The sequence below is a fragment of the Neoarius graeffei genome, chromosome 8 (assembly GCF_027579695.1).
Source record: "Neoarius graeffei isolate fNeoGra1 chromosome 8, fNeoGra1.pri, whole genome shotgun sequence".
NCBI classification, from domain to species: Eukaryota; Metazoa; Chordata; class Actinopteri; order Siluriformes; family Ariidae; genus Neoarius; species Neoarius graeffei.
In genome coordinates, this window is record NC_083576.1 from 81,930,354 (window position 1) to 81,955,605 (window position 25,252).

Consider the following 25,252-nt stretch of genomic DNA (forward strand, 5'->3'; position numbering starts at 1 on the left):
GCAAATCTAATCTTTAATAAATCTATGGATTATTCTTTGGAAAATTCAACCAAATGACCACTGTCTTGTTGACTATCCTGAAATGTTTTAAGGTCACTGATTTGTTCATTTTAGTTCACTTAAAGTAATAAACCCATACCCACACCAGAGCCCAGGCAATATTTCTATCTTACAAGACTCTTAAGATTTATAGTGGTGTAAAAAGAGTACGCAGTGGTTATTTGAGAAAACCACCGGACATGAACATAAATAAAACACAACAATTCGGAGTTTACATGCGGTGACATGAAACTTGCAGCTGTGTTTCTCCGAAACCACTTCGTAGGACTCTACACCTTGAGGTTTATGAGGTTACAGAACGATCATATGTCCTTCTGCCAAATACAGTATGTTCCTGCATACGCCTTTGGACCTTTACTTAATCAGGAGACACATTGGAGATATATTACTGAAAGCACACAAAATAGAAGGAAAATAAGAATAGCAGGATGAATTAGAAGTAAATTTGGTTTTAGTTTTCGTAGTAGTACTGTACTTTGGTTCCAAGTTCAACACAGGTTGTAGCTACTATGTGCTTTATGTATGCGATACATCTAACTCAAGGAACTCTTGCAGGTCCAGATGTAGACGTAGATGCAGGAGCAGGAGCAGATGCAGATGTTATCCATGCACAGCACAGGAATGTCCAACTTACCAAGAATCATGGCTTCATGCACAATCCATGCATTAGGTACAGCATCATTAGTGATAAAGCATATAAAAAGAGGCGATGCTGAAATCGTTTATAGGCTGAGAAGAATCTGATCTGTCTTTACTAATGTTCAGCCCATGGGGTTCATTTCTGCAGCAGGAAATTCATTCATCTCATTCATCTCATCATCTCTAGCCGCTTTATCCTGTTCTACAGGGTCGCAGGCAAGCTGGAGCCTATCCCAGCTGACTACGGGCGAAAGGCAGGGTACCGTACACCCTGGACAAGTCACCAGGTCATCACAGGGTTGACACATAGACACAGACAACCATTCACACTCACATTCACACCTACAGTCAATTTAGAGTCACCAGTTAACCTAACCTGCATGTCTTTGGACTGTAGGGGAAACCGGAGCACCCGGAGGAAACCCACGCGGACACGGGGAGAACATGCAAACTCCACACAGAAAGGCCCTCGCCGGCCACAGGGCTCGAACCCGGACCTTCTTGCTGTGAGGCGATAGCACTAACCACTACACCACCGTACCGCCGCAGGAAATTCAACCACAAAAAAAAAAAGAAGTTGCACAAATTATAGATCTGACATGCATTCAGAAGATACAGTGCAGAACAGTGTGCGTGTATGTGTGTACATGGAGGATTCAGTATGTGCATTAGAAGCCTTATTAAATTAGAAGACTCCTTTAACACCATATGCACACCTACCTTGTTGTTGTTGATTTCTGGAAACATGATTTCCCTCTGTTTTTTTTTCTTAAGACAATACACATGGATCTTTAAATCATGGTAATACAAGAGAAAGAAAAATGTTGACTAGTGTAAAAACCCAAAGAGTATTTGGAAAAACTGCATCCTGGTTTGTCACGGAGGAAAAAACTGAAGCACAGCAGGAGGGAAAACTTGTAATGGCCAATGCTCAGGAGAAGAAAAACAGTCCAACAAATGAAGGAGGTTTCACGAGTGCGAGATTAATGAAGACGCACAAGCTTAATCGTGTCCCAGACATGTGCCATCTGTCCAGAGCGTCTCACTGTTGCTCCACCGGGTGTAGACAAGGAAACCCACATCAAAGAGTAGAAATTAAAAAAAAAAGAGAGAGAGAGAGTGTGTCCTGCAGAGCGCATGAGCTGTCTGGGTTTTGCGTTAGCGCACACGCCCGAGAGAGAGAGAGAGAGAGAGAGCGCTCCTCCACTGACTTCATCATATCACATTTTCCTCTGAGCACCTCCTCTCTTCCTTTCTCCACCTGCCCAATTCCTTCTCCTGACTCAATTTTCCAGCAGATGGATTGTAATAAATTTTCATCCATCACCAAGTGACTCATTCCCTCAACACAACGTATCTTAAAGTCTTTCTGAGTGGAAAGCATCTACACAAGTTTCTAGACACCTGATCTTTACACCTAATACTGTTTTGGATTTGTGTTCATTCCAACCCAATGAGGATGGGTTCCCTTTTGAGTCTGGTCCCTCTCGAAGTTTCTTCCTCATGCCATCTGAGGGAGTTTTTCCTTGCCACTGTCTCTACAGGCTTGCTCATTGGGGATAGATTGGGGTAAAATTAGCTCAAGTCATTAAAATTCTGTAAAGCTGTTTTGTGACAATGCCTGTTGTTGGGGTTGAGTTCACTTGAGGACACGAGTTCTTCCACTCCAGACTTAACACATCACATCTTAAGTTTGGAGCTGACTTTGTACACAGGGGCATCGTCATGCTGGAACAGGAAACTGCAACACTACAGCATAAATAGAGGTTCTATACAATTGTGTGCTTCAAACCTTGTGGCAACAGTTTGAGGAAGAACTCATACATATGGGTGTGATGGTCAGGTGTCCATATACTTTTGGTATCATGTCATCATCTTTTCCCTCGTCCAGCACTGTTGCCAGGTCAAGGTCCATGTGGAACCTATTGATGGACCTATAGTTTTACACTGGATGGGTTCCTGCTGCAACCCTCCCATTTCTGGGCCTGGGAAACAATCATTCACACCTATGGACAATTTAGAGTAACCAGTTAATCTAACTGCATGTCTTTGGACTGTTGGGGAGACCAGAGCACCCGGAGGAAACCCATGCAGACACGGGGAGAACATTCAAACTCCTGTAAGCTGGTGGGCTTGAACCCAGGACCTTCTTGGTGTGAGGTGACAGTGCTAACCAATACACCCCAATGTCGTCCCTTTAGTCATATCGTCTAATTGTCATTTATATGAATTACATGGGCGGCACGGTGTAGTGGTTAGCACTGTTGCTTCACAGCAAGAAGGTCCTGGGTTTGAGCTCAGCAGCCGGCAAGGGCCTTTCTGTGTGGAGTTTGCATGTTCTCCCCGTGTCTGCGTGGGTTTCCTCTGGGTGCTCCAGTTTCCCCCACTGTCCAAAGACATGCAGGTTAGGTTAATTGATGGCTCTAAATTGACCGTAGGTGTGAATGTGAATGGTTGTTTGTCTCTGTGTCAGCCCTGCGATAACCTGGTGACTTGTCCAGGGTGTACCCAGCCTCTCGCCCACAGTCAGCTAGGATAGGCTCCAGCTTGCCTGCCACCTTGTAGAACAGGATAAGCGGCTACAGATAATGGATGGATGAATAAATTACATGGGTGGCACGGTGGTATATTGGTTAGCACTGTTGCCTCACACCAAGAAGGTCCTGGGTTCAAGCCCAGCAGCCGACGGGGGCCTTTCTTTGTGGAGTTTGCATGTTCTCTGTGTGTCTGCGTGGGTTTACTCTGGGTGCTCTGGTTTCCCCCACAGTCCAAAGACATGCAGGTTAGGTTAACTGGTGACTCTAAATTGACCGTAGGTGTGAATGTGAGTGTGAATGGTTGTTTGTCTCTATGTGTCAGCCCTGAGATGATCTGGTGACTTGTCGAGGGTGTACCCTGCCTCTCGTCCATAGTCAGCTGGGATAGGCTCCAGCTTGCCTATGACATTGTACAGGATAAGCGGCTACACATAATGGATGGATGGATAAATTACTTGTTTTGAAACTTGGTGTTTGTGCAAAAAAAGTATCTGACATCCAGATTCAACCATTAGTGTTGTATCCTTCATAGAAAATTAAATGTTTTATTCAAGGGCACTCAGTAGAGTGCAAACCTCTGTCAAGCCACATATCTGGATTTGCATCAAAATCTAATCAATTGTTCCTTGGCCAGTTCCATGGCCCACCTTTCCTCCAAATTTCATCCAAATCCGTTGACTACTTTTTGAGTCACATTGGGAACAGACAAACAAACGGAAGTGAAAACATAACCTCCTCCAACAAAGTTGGAAGTAGATGCCATGGCCTAATGGATAGAGAAGCAGCTTTGGGACCAAAAGGTCACCAATTTGATTCCCTGGACCAGCAGAAATGGCTAAAGTGCTCTTCAGCAAGGCACCTAACCCCCAACTGCTGTACAGTATATTGCACTAGATAAGAACATCTGCTAAATGTCAATAAAATTGGAGAGGAAGGACAACTGGCAACAGGGTCATGGATGTCAAAGGCTCTTTGATTCACATGGGGCATGAATTAATTTGCAAACTGCTGAAAAAGATAATTCTGACACCATCCATTATCTGTAGCCACTTATCCTGTTCTACAGGATCACAGGCAAGCTGGAGCCTATCCCAGCTGACTATGAGCAAGAGGCAGGGTACACCCTGGACAAGTCACCAGGTTATTGCAGGGCTGACCCAGAGACAAACAACCATTCACACCTACAGTCAATTTAGAGCCACCAATTAACCTAACCTGCATGTCTTTGGAGGAAACCCACACAGATACAGGGAGAACATACAAACTCCACACAGAAATGCCCTTACTAGTCACCTGGCTCAAACCCAGGACCTTCTTGCTGTGAGGCAACAGTGCTAACCACTACACCACCATGCCACCTTCATTCTGATACTTTTCTGTTTTATCCATCATTAAATTTTTCAGCAGTTTGTGCTACAGGAGCTCTTCTGTGGGATTGGACCATATGGGCTAGCCTTTGTGCTCCATGCAAATCAATGAGCCTTCGATACCTATAACCCTGTCGCCCGTTCACTGGTTGTCCTTTGGATCCTTGGACCACTTTTGTTTGGTACTAACCACTGCATACCGGGAACACCGCACAAGATGTGCTGTTTTGGAGATTCTCAGACCCAGTCATCTCGCCATCACAATTTGGCCCTTGTTAAAGTTGCTCATTACGTTTGCCCATTTTTCCTGCTTCCAACACATCAATTTCAAGAACTGAGTGTTCTCTTTCTTGCTGCCTAATATATCCCACCCCTTGACAGATGCCACTGTAATGAGATAATCAACGTTATTCACTTCTTCACCTGTCAATGGTTTTAATATTATGGCTAAAGCTTGAATTAACAGCTATAGTGTTGAAATTATTTGTACAATGATGAATTGTGTTTAAATGTTGTGTACTTTTTGGACTGACAGTAAAATCATGTCCTGATCCCTTTCCTTGTGGATCCATCTTCAAAACGATTCTCGACATAACAAAAAAGGTCAAAACATCCATTCGGATGTTTCATCCAGTTAGTGGGGTCATTTGCACAATTCAGAAAAAAAAAATCTGTTGCAATGAAGAAACTCGTACAAGGTTGAAATGACTCCTGTGGTGTTTTTGCACCTATATAGCCTTGCATAAACATGTCCATGTGGCACATGTGATTTTCCTGTTTACCCAAGGGAAATGTTATGATGAAGTTACAAATCTAAAAAAGAAAACTTCCGAAGAAGTTTCATTTTTACCTCCGCAGTGCGGAGCAGACTGTTGCCTACAGAAGATGAATCATGAGCCACCTCGAGGAACAGAAATAGAAACAGGCCAAGAACCTTCCTTTACAGCACACCTCCTCTCTAAGAGTCTAGAGCTGGTGTAGAAACGTGTGGGCAGGAAGGGAGACAGTATTGTGCATGAAGTACAAAATGACTCACACAAAACCACACACACTAAATTGGCCTGAGTAGCTGAATCTGTCAATAATGTACTGTGTCTGTGATAATTTAGGAAAGTCTTCATTTAAAACCTTTAAATTGATGAAGTAGAACATTACGTATGGCTGGTATTATATGCTAAACAACAAGTAAGATCATCATATGTGTCTGAAATCATCTACAGTAAAGGAAGTCACTGTCTGGAGAGATACATGGGGGGTGTTATAGGAAAACTATGAATGACAGGGTGTGTGAGATAGCTTCTCCTGCCATTTAAAATGCTAGTCGGTGCTTTGCATTCACCAAAAATAGCCAAGGCATCACTATAGACAACAATACTCTCTTTCCTGTAAAAGCATGGCACTTTATTCCTCTTATACTACAGTAATTTGGCAAAAATAAACAAACAAACAAGCAAACAACCCCAGTTTTATTTCTTAATGAATGACATACTGTATTTTTATATGTTTATTGTTATGATGGAACAAGTCAGTTCCTGTTATCACTTATTTAACAGTTATTCCACAAAATCGAGTTGTACATGAGTTGATAGCCGACGAGGCACGTAGCACCGAGTTGTCTATAAGCCATGTGTGATGAGGTCGAGTGGAATAACTGTTTTATTCTATCCACATTTACTGGATTTTGAGAAACAGAGCATTTTTATTTTTTGCAAATTTGATAAATAAAAACTTTATACAAAACGTCCGACAAAATCATTTCCTCTTACGTGGACTTCTTAATAATCTCATCTCATTATCTCTAGCCGCTTTATCCTGTTCTACAGGGTCGCAGGCAAGCTGGAGCCTATCCCAGGTGACTACGGGCGAAAGGCGGGGTACACCCTGGACAAGTCGCCAGGTCAACACAGGGCTGACACATAGTCACAGACAACCATTCACACTCACATTCACACCTACGGTCAATTTAGAGTCGCCAGTTAACCTAACCTGCATGTCTTTGGACTGTGGGGGAAACCGGAGCACCCTGAGGAAACCCACGCGGTCACGGGGAGAACATGCAAACTCCGCACAGAAAGGCCCTCGCCGGCCACGGGGCTTGAACCCGGACCTTCTTGCTGTGAGGTGACAGCGCTAACCACTACACCACCGTGCCGCCCCACTTCTTAATAATAATAATAATAATAATTGCCTCAATTAGGCTGTAGCTCATACCGGTCACTGTTGTTGTGTGCGAGTTTGAAATCTGATTAATCCTGTGGGAGGAGTAGCGATTTTTGTGAAATTGCATATGACCCCTGTGTAGCTGCATCCATGGCAGGTGGCGACACATGGTTAACAATTCTTGTTGGAATATGTCTTGAGAGTCTTCTGAGTGAGTTTCGGTGAAAACATCCCAACAGTTTACGAACAGTAGTGTTTAGTGTGACAAGTCACCCAAAATTTTCAAATGACTGTAAAATGTTAAATTGACAGATGGCGCTACTGTCTTGACAACTTTTATACACACCAACCTGCGAAACATTCCATATGAGTTTGATCAAAATCTGATCACTCCTGTAGGAGGAGTAATGATTTTCATGACATTGCACAAGACCCTTCTGTAGCTGCATCCATGGCAGGTGGCGCCATCTGGTGAACAATTCTTGTTGGAATATGTCTTTAGAGTCTTCTGGGTGAGTTTCATTGAAAACGTCCCAGTAGTTTACAAAGAGTAGCATTTAATGTGACGAGTCACCCAAAAATTTCAGATGCCCATAAAATTGTAAATATGACAGGTGGCGCCACCGTCTTGACAATTTTTATACACATCCACCTGGGGAACATTGTATGTAAGTTTGATCGAAATATGATCAATCCTGTAGGAGGACTAGCAATTTTTGCAAATTGTGGATGGACAACGACAACGGGCAGATGACATACAACGCGTGATTGCATAAGCTCATCAAGCCTGGTCTGTGGCCGGATGAGCAAAAAAACTCTCGATGGCTGCACGAATTGACTTTAGTGGGTTTTTTTGTAGAAAGCGCCGTCTTGCTTTCATGCTGAGGTATAGAATAGCTTTAGATATTTATTTAATTCTTCCATGGATGTTTCAGTTCTGTAATTTTCAAACTTCTTTGAGCTTTTGAACCAGTGTAAAAAAATGTAACAAATTTTAATACTTAAAGATGAAGAATATAAACAAACCTGCGAAATGACAGGCGCAATTTGTGAAAAATGCAATAATAATAATTGTTGAAAAATAAAAAAGATATGTTCTTACCATCAAATACTTTCATTCCATATTTTGTTGCTTTTTTGTAGGTTTTGTTTTCTAGTAGAGTTTTTATTTCATCCTCGGTTGGTTCAGCAACACGCGCCGCCATTTTGTTTTTCTCTATTCACGGTATATGAGCTGATATCCTATGAGCTGGTAGAGTAGCCAATCAGAGGGTGTGGCTGCTCATATCGAGTGAATGTGGATAGAATAAAAAGAGTTTTTCAGTCACTAGTCTCTCTTAAAGTCAAAATATTCATCTTGTCACCAAAAAAGCACAAATTTCTCTGTCCTGAAGACTTTCCTGTGGTGGAAAATGTACTGATTGTGCCGACACTGAAGACTCTTTCCGTAAATAAAATACATGGTTATTCAATCCATGACTAAAACTCATACAATGGAGCAAAGATTAAATTACAGCATGTTCCTGAATGTTGGTGAATTCCTGAAGTCCAGGAGTAAATATGGGAACTACTGGAAGCTTTTCAGGCTCAGATGTGAATTTTTGCCTTTTATCGTCAATGGGGATTATATTTATATTGCTCAAGTGGACTTATCATTTATTCATGGATGGTATGGATATCAATGATGCAGGTGACTATTTGGTTCATTAGTTAAGAAAAAAAAAACAACTAGAAGGGCACTTGGTAGAGTGCATACTTCTGCCAAAAAACATATTCAGATTTGCATCAAAATCTAATCGATTGTCCCTTGGCCCATGACCCACCTTTCCTCCAAATTTCATCCAAATCCGTTCACTACTTTTTGAGTTATGTTGGGAACAGAAAAATAAATCCTGGATGCACATTCATATCTGAATCTTGAAGCCACATCTGTACCTGGATTTGGATCAAAATCTAAACAATTGTCCCTTGGCCCATGATCCACCTTTCCTCCAAATTTCATCCAAATTCGTTTACTACTTTTTGAGTTATGTTGGGAACAGAAAAATAAATCCTGGATCCGCATACATATCTGGATCTTGAAGCCACATATATACCTGGATTTGGATCAAAATCTAAACAATTGTCCCTTGGCCCATGACCCACCTTTCCTCCAAATTTCATCCAAATTCGTTTACTACTTTTTGAGTTATGTTGGGAACAGAAAAATAAATCCTGGATCCGCATACATATCTGGATCTTGAAGCCACATATATACCTGGATTTGGATCAAAATCCAATCAATTGTTCCTGGGCCCATGGCCCACATTTCCTCCAAATTTCATCCAAATTCGTTCACTACTTTTTGATTTATATTGGGAACAGACAAAGAAATGGAGCTGAAAACATAAAAACAAGCGTACATTTCTTTGTTAGTTATTTATTAATATTGGTATTAATGCCAAACTTCATTGTTTGTGTTAACTACTGCATTAAAGGAACCTTTATATAAATCATTACATTAAAAAGTAGACCATTTAAACTTTTATTTCTTACAGATCTATTTATTTCATAATGCTATGTGTTCTTTATCTTAATATATTAAAATCGACTTATACTTGGAATCCTTGTTGAACATTTAGTCAAGCTCAGAAATTTGTCTCACACAGCGGAGTGGGATAAGAACATCTTTACATAAGGGCATTAGAGGCTGTGCATATAAGCGCTTTTCCCCTGCTACTGATTGCTTCATAAATTGAGAGCAAGCTGAGCAAGCTGTAGGAACTCCACCGAGTCAGAAGAGGAAGGGGCAGGGTCTAAGGAGAGAGAGAGAGAGATAGACAGATAGATATATAGATAGAGAAATGTAGTGAGACTTGCACTCATGAAAAACAAGGACTGAGGAGAATAAAAAGCTGTTCCTGATCATGCTGAGGGTTCTGATTGCGTAACCCTGAAGTACTCAAATAATCAAAACAAGCGGGCTTGAGTTTTAGTGCTTCATCAGCAAAATATGGCTCAGTGATGATACACGTGGTCTAATCCATGCCAAGTGTTTAAGCACAGCACTCGTGTCCAATCTATTTACAATCGCTCAATGAGTAACAACAGCTTCCTCACACAAACCAGCCAAGACAATGGCCTTGACCAGCTGTAACACATCATAATATCTGTCCTGTAAGTGATTAATACAAATAACAACAATAATAAACTGGTTCCTTGTAGAGCTGCTTCCATGCTAGACTATGGACGGACATATTTAAGGCACGACAGCTGATTTTTTTACCCTATAAAACAATAGCACTGAATAAATTATCTTTAAAAGGACGAATATCCATTTCTTCAAGGTTTTTAACCCTTCTGTCATCCATGTGCATAATTAGAGTCAATTTAAGGCAGGTTTAGTGATAATATACATGTATAATATAATATAACTAGACAGGGACACTCTAACGAGTGCAAACCCCGCCTTTTCCCTATTAAAATACATTGGGCAAAAATTTCGAAGTTCTGCCATGACCTTGACCTTTGACCTTTGACCTCCAAAATTTAATGGTTTCCTTCCTGGGTGATTGGCAACACATGTACAAAATTTGGTCCAAATCGATCCATTGGTTCTTGAGATATCTTGCAGACACACAGACAGACAGACAGACAGACAGACAGACAGATACACACACACACACACAGACTGACGCAGGTGAAAATAATAACCCCTCTGACTACTGTCGGCGGGGTTAATAAATTTTTTCTGTTGCTGTTTATCGACTGTCCCTGGAATATGTTTTGACACAAAATCCCAAATCAAACAAAAAAAATTTTTCTGTCAGGCTCCAATGAACACATTAATGTATTAAAGGAGAACTGAAGGCAAATTTTTTATTATCAAAATTCTATTTATCTCATTTTATTAAATATCGGAATGCATTTTTGATCGCCATTTTGTCGCTGCTATAGCAAGTTATGAGTGTTTGAAATATGCTCTGTAATATATCAGTCCATATGTCAAAGCAATGGCCGTAAATGAGATTCGTTGAGACCTGTGCGAGACATCGCAGGACGGAAGTAAAACGTACAGAGGAAATCAAAGTGACCAACATCTGCTGACATTGTCAAAAGACGCGCACTCCCTCTTTCGAATGCTGATGTAATCAAGCTGGAAGTTTTGTTTGTTTTGATAGCAATCAGGAAAGTTTGAAAAAAGTCGGCAGTAATCGCCATTTAAACTCGTTTTTGTGCAATATTTCGTTTGGAAAACAGTTTTCAAAATGGCAGCACTGACACCTGGCTGACACTTCACGTTTTGAAGTCTCGTGAAGATCGCGCGGATAAGCGACGCCTGCTGTGGACCAAACGAACTAAATTCAACACGGCTAAAAACCGAATAGGCCAATAAGTATAATATTTAATTCCAATTAGTTGCCAATATGAGTCACGATATAAGGTTACTAAAACCGAAAACGTAATTGAATAACACGTTAATTAAGAAATAAAGCAAGTTTAAAAATTACTTCAGTTCTTCTTTAAAGTAATATATAAAGCTTAATCTATTATATATATATATATATATATATATATATATATATATATATATATATATATATAAACGCATATTAGCTTTTTAAATAATATTGACTGGTGTTGAGTGGTATATCAGATATATTCCATTCAACTAGCATGATACTGAACGAGTCAAAGATGAGTAGCTGAATGGAATATATCTGATATACCATAAAAAAGTCAGCCAATATTATTATTATACACACACACTCCTTTTGGGTGTTCAGTGCATCTTTCTCTTTCAAAATTCTCTTAAAATCTTCAGTATTTAAGGAAGCATATTTGTTTACAAATTGTCACAGTCATTCGCTAGCGCGAAAGTTTTACATCGCCGATGTGTCTCTTTTCCAGTTTTTCGATGTCCATTGGTATGCTTTTCTCTTATAAATATGTGTGAAGAATATCTAATGAAGTTTTGGGAGCCTTTCAGTTGTTCAACACGTCTTTCTCTTTCCCAGTGAACAAAGAAATGGTTCTGTGCATGCGCAGCAGAAAACTTTCTCATCGGATATTCGCATTAGCTCCGACGTGTGACGTCATGTTGTCTTGACAACCGTGCAATATCGTAAACCATATTCAATGCCCATTCTCCATTGGGTAGAGTGATGCAATACACATAGGATAAGCGATATGCTAACAATATTGTATGCTATCAAACCAAATGAATGAAACCTGCTAGAAGGGAATAGAACACATTTTTATTCCATCAAAAAAAGTGTCCAGTATGTATAATAATTATATTTATTACCTCCTCCAACTTTGTTGGATGAGGTTATGTTTTTGCCTTTGTTTGTTTGTTTTTCTGTTCCCAACATATTTTGAAGAAATTTGGAGGAAAGGTGGTCCATGGGCCAAGGAACAATTTTCCCAATGTAACTCTAAAAGTAGTGATTTGGATGAAATTTGGTGTACAGCTTTAGTATTGTTCTCAGTTCAAGTGATTTGATTTTGATGTTGATGATATGTGGCAGGGCGGCACGGTGGTGTAGTGGTTAGCGCTGTCGCCTCACAGCAAGGAGGTCCGGGTTCGAGCCCCGCGGCCGGCAAGGGCCTTTCTGTGCGGAGTTTGCATGTTCTCCCCGTGTCCGCGTGGGTTTCCTCCGGGTGCTCCGGTTTCCCCCACAGTCCAAAGACATGCAGGTTAGGTTAACTGGCGACTCTAAATTGACCGTAGGTGTGAGTGTGAATGGTTGTCTGCGTCTATGTGTCAGCCCTGTGATGACCTGGCGACTTGTCCAGGGTGTACCCCGCCTTTCACCCGTAGTCAGCTGGGATAGGCTCCAGCTTGCCTGCGACCCTGTAGAACAGGATAAAGCGGCTAGAGATAATGAGATGAGAATATTAAATATTTTAGAATTCAATGTTGGCAATTTTTTTACTCGATTTTTTTCATGTATGATGTTTTATTCATGGTATTCCTCCACATGTACAATCCATTTACTTTTTAATATGTGATATTTAGAAGTGAGAAATCACATGATGAGAAAATGCAATGCTAAGTGTTCAAAAACCATCTGATGAATCTGGATATGGTGTTCAAACATTTATGCATGAAAGAGTTTTCAAAGAACAAGAGCAGGGTCTTTAAATCTACTTATAAAAAATAGTCTTGATGTGAAAAACGAGTCAGTCCTATAATAATGCATGATTACAGAGAGGTTCTCTGACTCAGAGAGGTTCTACTCAGCTCTGTGATTCTATGATTCTGTGATTTTCACACTACGGTGAAAGAAAGAAAAAACACTGAATCCTGAATAAATCAATCATTTAACTCAAAGTTAATCATGAAATCACTTCTGCCTTTCGAGTCATTTATTAGCAGTTTTTGTTTAAGGTTAAACTCTTGCAATCTGATATTTCCTGTGAAAGTACCTAAAATGTCCTGAAGTTAATAGAGCTCGAATTACAGCTACCAATAGTTGAAAAAAAAATAATAATAATACGACATAACAGACCACAACTATGGACTCACTAAACCTCTAAATCTAAGTGACACAAATTCGTAATATATATTTTTGACTAGAAAATAATATTTAGTATCTTAAAGCCCTAATCATTATTAAAACATTAAAGAAAAAACATTCACCAGATATTCTTTTAGTACACTTTTATCATCTCTAATCCAGATGTGGTGCTATTTCATCCATTTCTGACAAGGGCTTAAATGACACAGCAAAGTTTGTTCGTAGCCCCAAGTGGCCCTTTTTTTGTTTTGTTTTATTTTGTTTTGTTTTTTACCTCTGGCTGTACCCTCCTGTTCCGTCGGTTCTGACCACCCCAGCAGCTCCAGAGGAACTCAAAGCCACAGCAGGTCGATGAAGTTCCATCTTCCCACATGACAGGGCTTCCAGCCCATGCTTCTTTGGCCCTCGGCTCTCCTCACTGGACACTTCAATTAATTCTGCAACACCATATTTTGCGAGTAAACGTTTTCACTCCACCCTAGTAGTTGTGCGTCTCAACATCACACTCACATCCAAGACTTCTTCATAAACACCTTCTTCATCTCCTTCTCACTGCTTAATCAATCCTCCGTCCTGACATGATGGTGTGATTAACTTTTCAGGTTTTTGAGAAAATCTCAGCTCCTCTTAGACCTCATGTGCTTTGTTCTCGCTCTCTGCTCCAGAAGCCTGGCTCTGCCTCGGGATGAAACGGGTGGGTGAAAGTGCTCGGAAAGCTCAGTGATGTGCAGTGAGGGCACCACAAGGGATCCATCCTGAGCCGGAGACTGAGTCGCGGGAGCTTTCAGTGCTGTCTTCCTCTTCCTGCTCGAGGGGCGTCAGGGGAGGGTGGGAGAGCTCCTTTAAGAGCCCACAGGAGCAGCCATTACTAGGTCCTCCTGGTCCCCCCTCCCTCTTTCTCCCTCCTTCCCTCTCTACTCCCGTCTCCTAGAGACGGACCCGATGGGTGCTGTCATATTTTCTGCCCCTTTGCTGCTCCCATTTCCCCTGGGACGCAGGCAAACATCTGCGAGATGCAGAGATGAAATCCTATCCCCTGGCGAGCAGACGTAGGTTTCGGGCTCTGCCGCAGCACTTAGATAGCTCTAGCACCCGGAAAGCACAGGGAAACTTAGCTCAGGCCTTTATAATGCAATCTCAGCCATTTCCTAGAGGTATCATATTTGCCTCGGTGGAGTCTTGGAGGATAATAAGAGGTGTGTATGCACCACTTAAATGGGTCGGAGTAATTGTGGAGCTGAAAGTTGTCTCTTGGTGACTTAATATAAGTTACAACTCAACGTGTTGCTTAGCAAAACTCATAACCTGCATTACTGGCAAGCAAGTATAAATCTAAATAATGTTTTTCATCTTAATAAAGCAATTACAAATGCACTTCCCCAAAATATGTGATGCTCCTGACTATCTAAATCCTCACCACTTACAGGAAACATTAACAGCATGCAGGACATGCCAAAATTCCACTCAGAAGCCCTGCTGAGCTCGACTAATCTAATGCTAACGCTAATGCTACTGTAAGGCTGCTGCCAGCAGGGTGCGGCTCGTTGTATCAGTATCCAGCGCTGAGTGACTGGCATGAGCTTCTGGCTCATAAACACGCCCTTCCACAGCATCTGGAGTGGCTGAATAGGCTTGTTGCACACAGGTGACAATGAGGTCACATTTGAACTAACCGGGATAGAGTGTTGTGTTCTTGTGGCTATGGGGATCAGTCATGGGATACAGGCAGAAGTGGAGGAGCTGAAAGCTTAGACAGATCAATTAATATGTGAGCTTTGCAGCTTGGCTTGATATTTGAGATCAACGTTTTTGTTACATTACAGACGTTTGCTTTCAGACTCATTAATTTAACCTCACGGGTCTTTGGAGGAAACGCAATAGCAGAGCAATGCTGAGAAACTTCAGCCATTTTGGAATACTGTAGATTTCAACATTTGTGGTGTTTGTAAGGAAAATGATACACAATGTTCTGTTACAGGTGGTGCTGCATTTTAACTCTTCGAGTATCTCTCATACAGCCCTTACGAAAATTAACCATCGTTTTACTATGAAAACTAACCATGGTTTTACCATGGTTTATAGTTAGTCATGGTTTTCATGGTTTTTCTGGGTAACCATGAAAACCATGGTGCATTTTACCTCAATGTTCACTTAAATTTTTAGGTTCTAAGTAAATGTTAATGTATCTGGGCTGTTAATCGAGATCCTTCTCTACAGCATTGACTGTTGGACGAAAGCATGGTAATACTACAGTTAGTGCATCCTTTTAAAAACCATACTATCCCTTTTTAAACTAATTTCGTAGTTACTATGATCTATTACACATACAACTATGATGCTACCACAGCTACTGCAGTACTATGGATAAACCACAGTAATGCTACGGTTGGTTCATAGTACTTAGAATCACCATGAAATACCATAGTAGATCCATGGTTACTACCATGGATAAACCATAGTAATACTATGGTTGGTTCATAGTACTTAGAATCACCATGAAATACCATAGTAGATCCATGGTTACTACCATGGATAAACCATAGTAATACTATGGTTGGTTCATAGTACTTAGAATAACCATGAGATACCATGGTAGAATCATGGTTACTACATAAAAACCATGGTAAAACCATAGTAAACCATGGTAGATTTTCGTAAGGGAGTTTTGAGGTGTAATCGATGAGTGTTCGAAAAAGAAAATCCAACTAACAATGTTTCACAGCCCAAACCTTTATAACTTAACATATGAATTAAGTTGTAGAAAATGTCACACGTCTGAACATTGTCTTGGGCTTTAAATAAATAAAAAACACCAATATAACAAGACCATGTGATCATGACATCATATCTTAAAGCATATACGCAGAACCATAGCCTCACTTTTTGTTTATAAATGCCTTGAGACCTCAAGAATGGCACAGGAATAGTTTTAAGCGTTAACAATAAATCTAATAAATATAAAAATTTAGTCCTGCGGGCGGCACGGTGGTGTAGTGGTTAGCGCTGTCGCCTCACAGCAAGAAGGTCCGGGTTCGAGCCCCGTGGCCGGCGAGGGCCTTTCTGTGCGGAGTTTGCATGTTCTCCCTGTGTCCGTGTGGGTTTCCTCCGGGTGCTACGGTTTCCCCCACAGTCCACAGACATGCAGGTTAGGTTAACTGGTGACTCTAAATTGACCGTAGGTGTGAGTGTGAATGGTTGTCTGTGTCTATGTGTCAGCCCTGTGATGACCTGGCGACTTGTCCAGGGTGTACCCCGCCTCTCGCCCATAGTCAGCTGGGATAGGCTACAGCTTGCCTGCGACCCTGTAGAACAGGATAAAGCGGCTAGAGATAGAGATGAGATGAGAATTTAGTCCTGCGTTTCCTTTCCTTCGTATATAATATAACGTCTTTTCTTCTTGCTTTCTGTTACTGTAGTCGGTCTTTCATGTTTCATTCGCACACACACGTCCTCCATTTTTCTCTCCTGTTTCAAATTTGCATCCCATAATGCCTTGCGTGAACAGGGAAAGCCCACCATGTGATGCATGACGTAGTATCTTGTATTGGGTCATGGTGAAGCAGGAGAAAATAGCAGAGAATTTAGGGCCATGTGGCTCTAAATTCATTAATTGTTCTATTTAAAAAATAATAATAAAATTGGAAGTCTGTGTTTCGAATTCAGTAGCTTTCGGTCCACTAAACAAAAATAATTGGGTGTCGGGGAAAATTCTTTTTATGACTTACACTTGAAAAATCTGAAAGGCAGTTTAGCTTTAATATGAACCAGAGTCTAGGATGAAACTTTATCCTTTAAAACAAGTACAAGAAGTGCCAAAATTATGGTAAAATGAGCATCAGATCGGACAACAAATGGATCACAGCAGTTAAAATGATCTTAACTTCATGATGCTTTGAGGAAACTAAACTCATTTGGCAAAGATGATTGTGCAAAAGCAGGTCAATCTATCATTCTTATTGGATCATGAGGATTACATAATGCACAAGATATCTGGTTCTGTTCTAACAAAAAAAAAAGATTCTGGCCTAAAAATGCGAACAAACAAATGCCTACTGTTTCCTTTCACACAGTTGCAGTAGGACAGTTATTCAGTATTTCAACAAAGAATACACAAGCCCATCTTGCAAGGTCATTACGTTGTAAATAGCCAGTTTTAATATGGAAGGTGATAGTTGTTTACTCATATACATTACCAAATTAATATTATTATAAATTTCTGATAGCATTACCATGTCTGTTCCTTAGTAAAATGACCATATCAGGTGACAAATTAAAGGAAAAAAACATCATGTGTTTTGCTCCGTAATGTGTTTGATCACAACAAGTTGCCTGAATAGCTTTAACTCTCCTCGGCATCAACAAGTCTCTGGAACTATACTGAACAGCGTTTTATCCCAAAAAATATTGCCTCAGTTGGTGTTTGGTGGAGGTGGAGAACATCATCTGACATGTCCCTCCAAAATCTTCCATAAGGTTCTGTTTTAGGACTAAATGGTACAATCCCTTGCAGAGTGCATCTACCTGAGCTAACACTGGTGGGGACGGGCGTGCAAACTGAGGGTCTCCAGATGGATGCCCTAATGGTATTTGGGTGGAGTATGGAGGAATAAATCTTCACTGGGGTCATCAGGTGGGCACCCTCCTTCTTAGGTGTTTCGATGATAGGCCCACAACACCTCCAGAGGGCTCATCGGCAACATCTGGCATCCCAGGTGTGCCCCCCTCTGCTTTAACTCTCACTATTCACCCAAATGGAGCGGCTGTTATTTGGAAGCCCAGGTGATGTCTGGGGGTAATCCAGAGCCACCAACTGGCCTGTTCGGTGTCACTGGAAAGGGCTTTGATGGCTTGCTGTTGGGCTTGACCTCTGACTCCCATGTCTTTAAGCAGCCTGGTGGTTGACTTAACAACAAAACCTCTGTAGCCAACCTCAACTGGACAGACCCTAGCCTTCCAGCCACGTTGCTCAGCATCAGCTGCCAGCTCGGCATACTTCAAGCTTTTGCACTCATATGCCTCCTCCACAGCATCCTCCCAGGGCATGGTCAGCTCTGTTATGTAAACAGAGCGAAGTGAGGAGGACCAAAGCATGAGATCTGGTCTGAGATTTGTTGCGGTGATCTCAGCTGGGAAGCAGAGCCGCTAGTTCAAGTCCACTGATAGCTTCCAGTCTCGCGCCCCACCTAGCTGGCCAATGTGTGGCTTGGATGTATGGGCTTTGTCATGCTTTGCTCCTGCTCTGACAAATTTTATCGCAGATGAGTGATTGGCTGATGAAGGAGGAGGTAGGGCATTGATGGATGTCCGCTTGGTCTTCAGCGCTGATGCAAGGCACTTCAGCACCTGGTTGTGTCACCAGATGTAACGACTTTGTTTCAGGCTTGTTTTGAATTGGGTTGAAATCTGAAAAGTCAAGGCTATTGCATATGATTTAGATAATTTTCATCCTTATCAAACTATTCACTAAGCCCTCGTGCCTTGTGGAAGGGGTCAGGGTCATGCTGGAGAGGACCACGTCCATCAGGATAGATATATTTGTTATGATAGATACACTTCTGGAAAAAGGTTCTTTGGATGATGAACAGTTCTAGTTTCATTATATTGATTTGCAGTGATGGACATAGATAGCACTCACTCTAACCCATGTTTTTAGTTGTGTTTAGTTGATATTCTCTCTGTTCTTCATACAGTATAACTCTGCTTTTATATTAAATAAAGGCTTCTAAAAAAGCTCGGTATAATTCTAATGGGATTCTTTATGTTCTACAGGATAATGTTCTGCACAGAACCTTTAAAGGTTACTCCACAGGACAAACCAAACAATGCTTTAGGTTCATAGGTAAGATGGAACCTTCTAGAACTGTGTCACACTTACTCTAATTCAAGTTTCTTTCTCTACGCATTTGGAACACTGGTTCTTCACAGGTTCCTTAAGATGATAACCAGTTATAGTTAAGCATATCAGATGCTTGCTGGCCGTGCTGTGAAAATTGTCCATGCAGACGCTCATCTAAGTTTCCAAATCTATCATTGTTTAACTCTTGAATATTTTCATTCATGAATACTATCAGTAAAAAAGCGTATAATCTCTGCTTTCCAAAGAAATGTATCTGGTTAAGCTCTGTTCAGTACTTTGGGAGTAACGGCAGGTTGAAGTTCGTACAACAGAGTAAAAACTCTGCTTGCGGGACGTCGGGAAACTGCCGGTGCTTTTCTTTTTGTGTCACGGGAAAGCGGTCAGGCTCTCTCTCTCTCTCTCTCTCTCTCTCTCCTGATCAGTTTCCCACTGGATTACTCATCAATATCAATCAGATAACTTTTATAGAGATGTTCTCTCACTCTCACTTATTCTGATGAAAGATTCAGCAAAATTTTCCATCTGCTAGTTTTGATGTTATAATTCACGGGAGACTTTGAAGTGAGTTTTCATAGCTTTACCTACTTATTTTTTCAAATCAAACTGATTCCTGTAAATAAATAACTATTTTAGAATATAACTATAGTCGTTTTGATGAAAAATATTGACATCTTAGTGGTTAGAATGAGATTTTAAAAAAAATGGAAGTCAGAAACACGAGTGTCAATTTCAGTTCAGTTAATGTGAATTGTTTATTGGATGTGGATCAGACAGGGGTTTTTTTTGAGGTTCTCCTTGAAAGCTGTGAATATTAATTGAAATAAGAATCATTTATATTCTTTCATATAAACACTAGTAGGTCCTACTTTTGAGAAATACAAAGGTTTACAGAGCACAAAGAGGGTATTAGAAATAATCTCATATTACTTTTTTACTGAGTGTACCGATTTAACGTTTTTAAAACCTAATTAGCATAATGTATGCTAATTAAATAGTGCTTTACATAATTGGTTTTTAATTTTTCAAACATTGTATTCAGTATACAACCATCTATGTGCCTGCCAACTTCCATGTAAATATCTTGAAAAGTAGTAAACTTATTAAGAAAAAGCATTTGATCTCATTGGTTAATGAGGCCCGTTTTGGACCATGTGATCCTCATACAGAATAATACAGGCATGGCCTGCTACAACCCCGCCTTGGCCCGTTATTCACCCCCAAATGAGCGCTCATCTCATCTCATTATCTCTAGCCACTTCATCCTGTTCTACAGGGTCGCAGGCAAACTGGAGCCTATCCCAGCTGACTACGGGCGAAAGGCGGGGTACACCCTGGACAAGTCACCAGGTCATCACAGGGCTGACACATAGACACAGACAACCATTCACATTCACACCTACGGTCAATTTAGAGTCACCAGTTAACCTAACCTGCATGCCTTTGAACTGTGGGGGAAACCGGAGCACCCCCACGCGGACACGGGGAGAACATGCAAACTCCACACAGAAAGGCCCTCGCCGGCCACGGGGCTCGAACCCGGACCGTCTTGCTGTGAGGCGACAGCACTAACCACTACACCACCGTGCCGCCCCTCACATGAGCACTGCTCGCTGAAAACTTTAATATGAGTCCTGGCTCGAGCCAGCCTTTAAAAATTCATAACTCAGCCACTGAAGGTCCTAGCCCTGCCAAAATTTACAGGCGCATCCCTTTCCCCGAGCCCTTTAAACCAGCACAGGCACGGCCCTTTTCTAAAAATTAAACTGTTTCTTCAATCTTTGATTTGTAATATCTCAAGAATGGATAAACACATTTTAATTCTGTAAAAAGTATGTTGTTCAGCATTCAGGTCTGAATTCAATGACACCAGTTTCAAGCAATTTGGATTGAATTTAAATTTTCACCTGATATGCCTATCGTATTGTCTTGATTTGTATTGATTTACAGTGACGCTTCAGTTTAAGGGACATAAGCCATGCCAGCAAAATAAATAAATGCCCCACAACATCACAGAATCATGTGCTTTTCCTTTATCACCTGACTGTATTTAATATATGAAAAGCACATCATTTTACACCATCAGCATTTCTTAAAAATATACTCGTCTCACATTGGCACTCAGATAGCACATTGTTTAACAATACATCACTCTAAGTAGCATTAGGAGCCATATTTTCACACACCTAACATATTAGAAAACTGCAGCAGGTCAGGTCATGTGACCCCAATCAGTTATTTTCTGTGCTAACAAAGAAGACAAGAAAGTTCAAACACTTAACACTTAACTGTACCCATATGGCCCAGGAAGGAAGGAAGTTTCACACCACTGATCTACACCACATCCCATATCCCATTTTTACCTCCTGCCTGCTTTTCTCTCCTTCCTTTCCATCTGAGACCACCCACGGGCCCATGTCTGCTTTGTTCAGAGGTGTCCACTGTGAGCAGCAGTGAGGACAGCTGTGTTCCAAAGCACTGCGGCAACTAGCAAGCGGTCAGGTGGAGTGGGAAGAGTGTGAGTGTTACAGCACCAGTGTCAGCAATTAAACTGGCTGGTGCTGACATGCTTGGCCAAGAGGAATGAACCTCAGGAACCTGAGGCTTGTACAGTGAGTGATCGAGGCAGGTGCAAGTGGACCATCGTGTACAGGACAGCAGGATAGTGTGTGCATGTATGTGCATATTTTAAACATAGTTTCAGATGTTAAAAATGCAGTCAACATATAAATAATAGTCCTACAAATTTAAGAAGGCTAATAAGATTGTGTCACTTGTTTGACAGTAATAAACGGTTTCTACAGGGTTCTTCAGATGGTCAATGGTTCTACTGAGGATATTTTCTGAAAATGTTTGTTGCACAGGTCTCCTTTCAAACTGAGGAGTGCTAAATTTAATCTTTTATTTCTGAGAATGTTGGATATTTTCTAGCTAGACAATGTAATGATTCACCCAATTCACAATTAAATTCAATTCACAATACTGGGTTCACAATTCAATTTTACAACAATATTTTTGAAAAAATATTGAATGAAAAAAATGTTATGACCCAAAACTTGCAGCATTTATTTTCCTATTCTTTCTCAATTGAAATAATTTTTGTTTCATTTTTCAAAAACCAACAATAATTATTTATCCACATTTATAAAGGTTGGAGTGAAATATAATAACCTATTAACTAAAATATTCCTGTTATTAAAAATGAAAAAGGTTAATAATACATAGGACTTTTATTAATAAACCCTAATGAACATTTGTACTTCCTCCATTTTGCTTCTCTTTTCTTTATCTTTCAGCAGTCTGTAAAAAGAGAGCTCTGATTTCTTGTTACATTTATTTGTAGTCAATCACACAACAGATCATCATTTTAGCTCTGTTTTCGCAGCATTAGAGCTGTGTTACTTCCGCCTACAGTGAAGTCATGTATTTCCGCTATTGTACGTTATTGTGGCTTCTGCAAACAATGCTATTATAGCAAGGAAACTCTAAGAGACAATAGCGATTAATTTTTTATTTCATTGATTCAAATTGTCATAAATTTGTATCATGATTTATCATCACAAGATATACAGTATGTATTTATTCTATCCACATTCACTGGATATGAGCAATCGTGCACTCTGACTGGCAACTCTACTACTAGTATATCAGCTCATATTGCTGGGTTTCACATGACATCACATCCACCTCATTAATTATTCAAAACTTTAGATGGTGGTCTACCAAAGCTCAGTTGATAAAGCATTTGTATGGACAAGGTGCATTGCTCGCATGAAAAATGCCTTACACTTGCTTTGTTTTAGGTTGTTCAAATCGATCAAACCGTGAAACTGATAAAAGTTTATTCAGGGTTTCCCGTGAACTAATAAAAAAGGGTGAACAAACACAGGATTTCACAAAAAGACATCGAGAAAGGTGGCTTTTGAATCTCTCACTGAAATCAAAGGGAGGTGAGTCGAAGCATGTTCGAGTTTGCAGTGATCACTTGGTGAAAGGTTTGTATCTCCCTCTCAGCTCTGTCCTTAGGGTTTTCCAAGTACTTGTCTTGCTATGTGTTGTTATTTTATGGTACTTTTTTTTAGTCACAAAGTGCTAAAATCCCCAGCTGTTTATTTGTTTACTCCTCACTCCTCATAAAGTCCATATGCATGAAGGTCGCGACAAAGTTCTTCCCCAGCCATACAGTTACAGTGCACCGTGATCACTTCTCCGTCTTGTTTAACTAAGATCCAGGTCTCTAAAGGGGTTTCTGATGATCTTTGTGAATGATTTATCTGAGAGAGAAGAGCCAGCACAAGTGAGAATCAAGCAAACTGTTGTTTGTTTACACTTCAACTTGCAGCGCTTCGTTGTAAACACGCAAACGAAAAGCTTAAAAAAAATATACTTACATGGGCAAAAACAATACAGGATTCATTGGGCAGCAACTTGATAGCGAGGTCCTTTACCCAGCCACATACAAAAAAAAGTTGTAAGCCTCCAACTCTTCCACGCTTTCATCTGTTTTGCGGTGTAGAAGGACGTCTGCAACACCAGGTACTTCAAGATGTCGGGGAACTCGACTGAAGGGTAGTTTTTGAGATCGTATGACAAATCCTTCTTTCCCAGACTGTAGGGGTCGAGTCCATTGCACATAGCAATCTTCTGAATAAATCTAAAGCCAGCAGTGGCTTCTCGATTACGAGCGTACTCTGATAAGTTATCGCTAGTTGTTTGCACTACAGCAGCTGTTTAGACCACCAGCTATTTCACTTCTGGTAAAACCGCTAAGAAAAGTCACGTGACTGAAACCCAGCAATAACCAACTCGGTGCTACATGCCTCATCAACTGTCAGCTCATGACTCAGACTTGATTTTGTGGAACATACACCATGCTCTTCATATAGCTCAACTTTTTTTTTTTAACTAAAAAGGCTTCTCTAAAGCTCTTGAGATTTCTAATGAAATTTTACCTGGAACCTTTTTCTAAAAAGTGATATGCTCTTTGTCATAGAGTATCACTTGTTTGTTTCTTTGCTTTATGGTTAGTGTGTGTAGAACTCCTGTATACTACAAACTTCGAAAAATGGGTTCCTCTGGGGTTCTCTGGTCTCCTTTCCTGAAAGGGAAAACTTCTGTTCTATGCAGAGGTGTACAGAGGCTGGCTGAAGGCCAGGGAAACAAAATAAAAAGGACACCTCCTATTAGGCACCCATTCGGTCACTCTAACATGCTTCCTTACATGTAGCAGAACCCTGAAGGGCATTTCACCACATTTTCTTCCATGTAGTGACACCCTACAAGCAGGGGTGTAGTGGTAAAAAAAGAGGTGGGTAAACTATAAATTTTGGGATCGGGGGACCACGATGTTGTAAGGGCCAATTCATAGTCGACACAAGCATGACGCAAGGATGCTACGATGCGTATTGTATGAAACAACTTTTCTGACACATAGGAGTGTGTGTGTGTGTGTGTGTGTGTGTGTGTGTGTGTGTGTGTGTGTGTGTGTGTGTGTGTGTGTGACAAGGGTTCCCTGAGGTCTCTACTCTATATCATTCATAAAACAAGATACACAATAAGTATGTTTGAGGTTTATTAAATCTTAATAAAGAGAAATATAATGTCAGTGTGAAAGAATGGCAAATTACACATACCAACAGTAGGCCATATGAAATCCATAAGCTGACAGATATATCACAGCAGTAGACCTTGCACTAGAAGAATGTTAACTTTTATATGTGTGTGTATGAAAGTGTTAGTGTGTGTGTGTGTGTGTGTGTGTGTGTGTGTGTGTGTGTGTGTGTGTGTGTGTGTGTGAATGTGCATGTGTGTTTACTTGTGTGCATGTGTGAGTGAGTCCAAGCATTTGTGTGTGTGTGTGTGTGTGTGTGTGTGTGTGTGTGTGTGTGTGTGTGTGTGTGTGTGTGTGTGTGTGTGTGAGACACCAAGTAGAGTGGTGTTTATGAAATCTAAATAATCAATAAAGAGAGAAAAATAAAGACTGTGTGTAAGAATGGCAAATTACACATACTTTCAGTCCAGATGTGTGGATGGCATCTGATGCTTTCTGATACTGTCTCGGTTTCCTCTGCCTCCATTTCGTCTGTCTCTGCATCTTCTCTGTCTGATTCTCCTCCCTCATTTTCTCTTCCT

At 40.7% G+C, this 25,252-nt stretch overlaps 1 protein-coding gene across 1 annotated transcript in view; it reads right to left on the reverse strand.

The window, feature by feature from the left end:
* dyrk4 (dual-specificity tyrosine-(Y)-phosphorylation regulated kinase 4) overlaps window positions 1–21,688 on the reverse strand; it is a 95,484-nt gene extending 73,796 nt beyond the window's left edge. The window contains exons 1-2 of the mRNA XM_060928346.1: window positions 21,625–21,688; window positions 21,484–21,590 (exon numbers count right to left, since the gene is read on the reverse strand). Coding sequence (XP_060784329.1) covers window positions 21,484–21,590; window positions 21,625–21,688 — 171 coding nt within the window. The remainder of the gene's footprint in view (window positions 1–21,483; window positions 21,591–21,624) is intronic.
* Window positions 21,689–25,252: the final 3,564 nt, after the last annotated feature.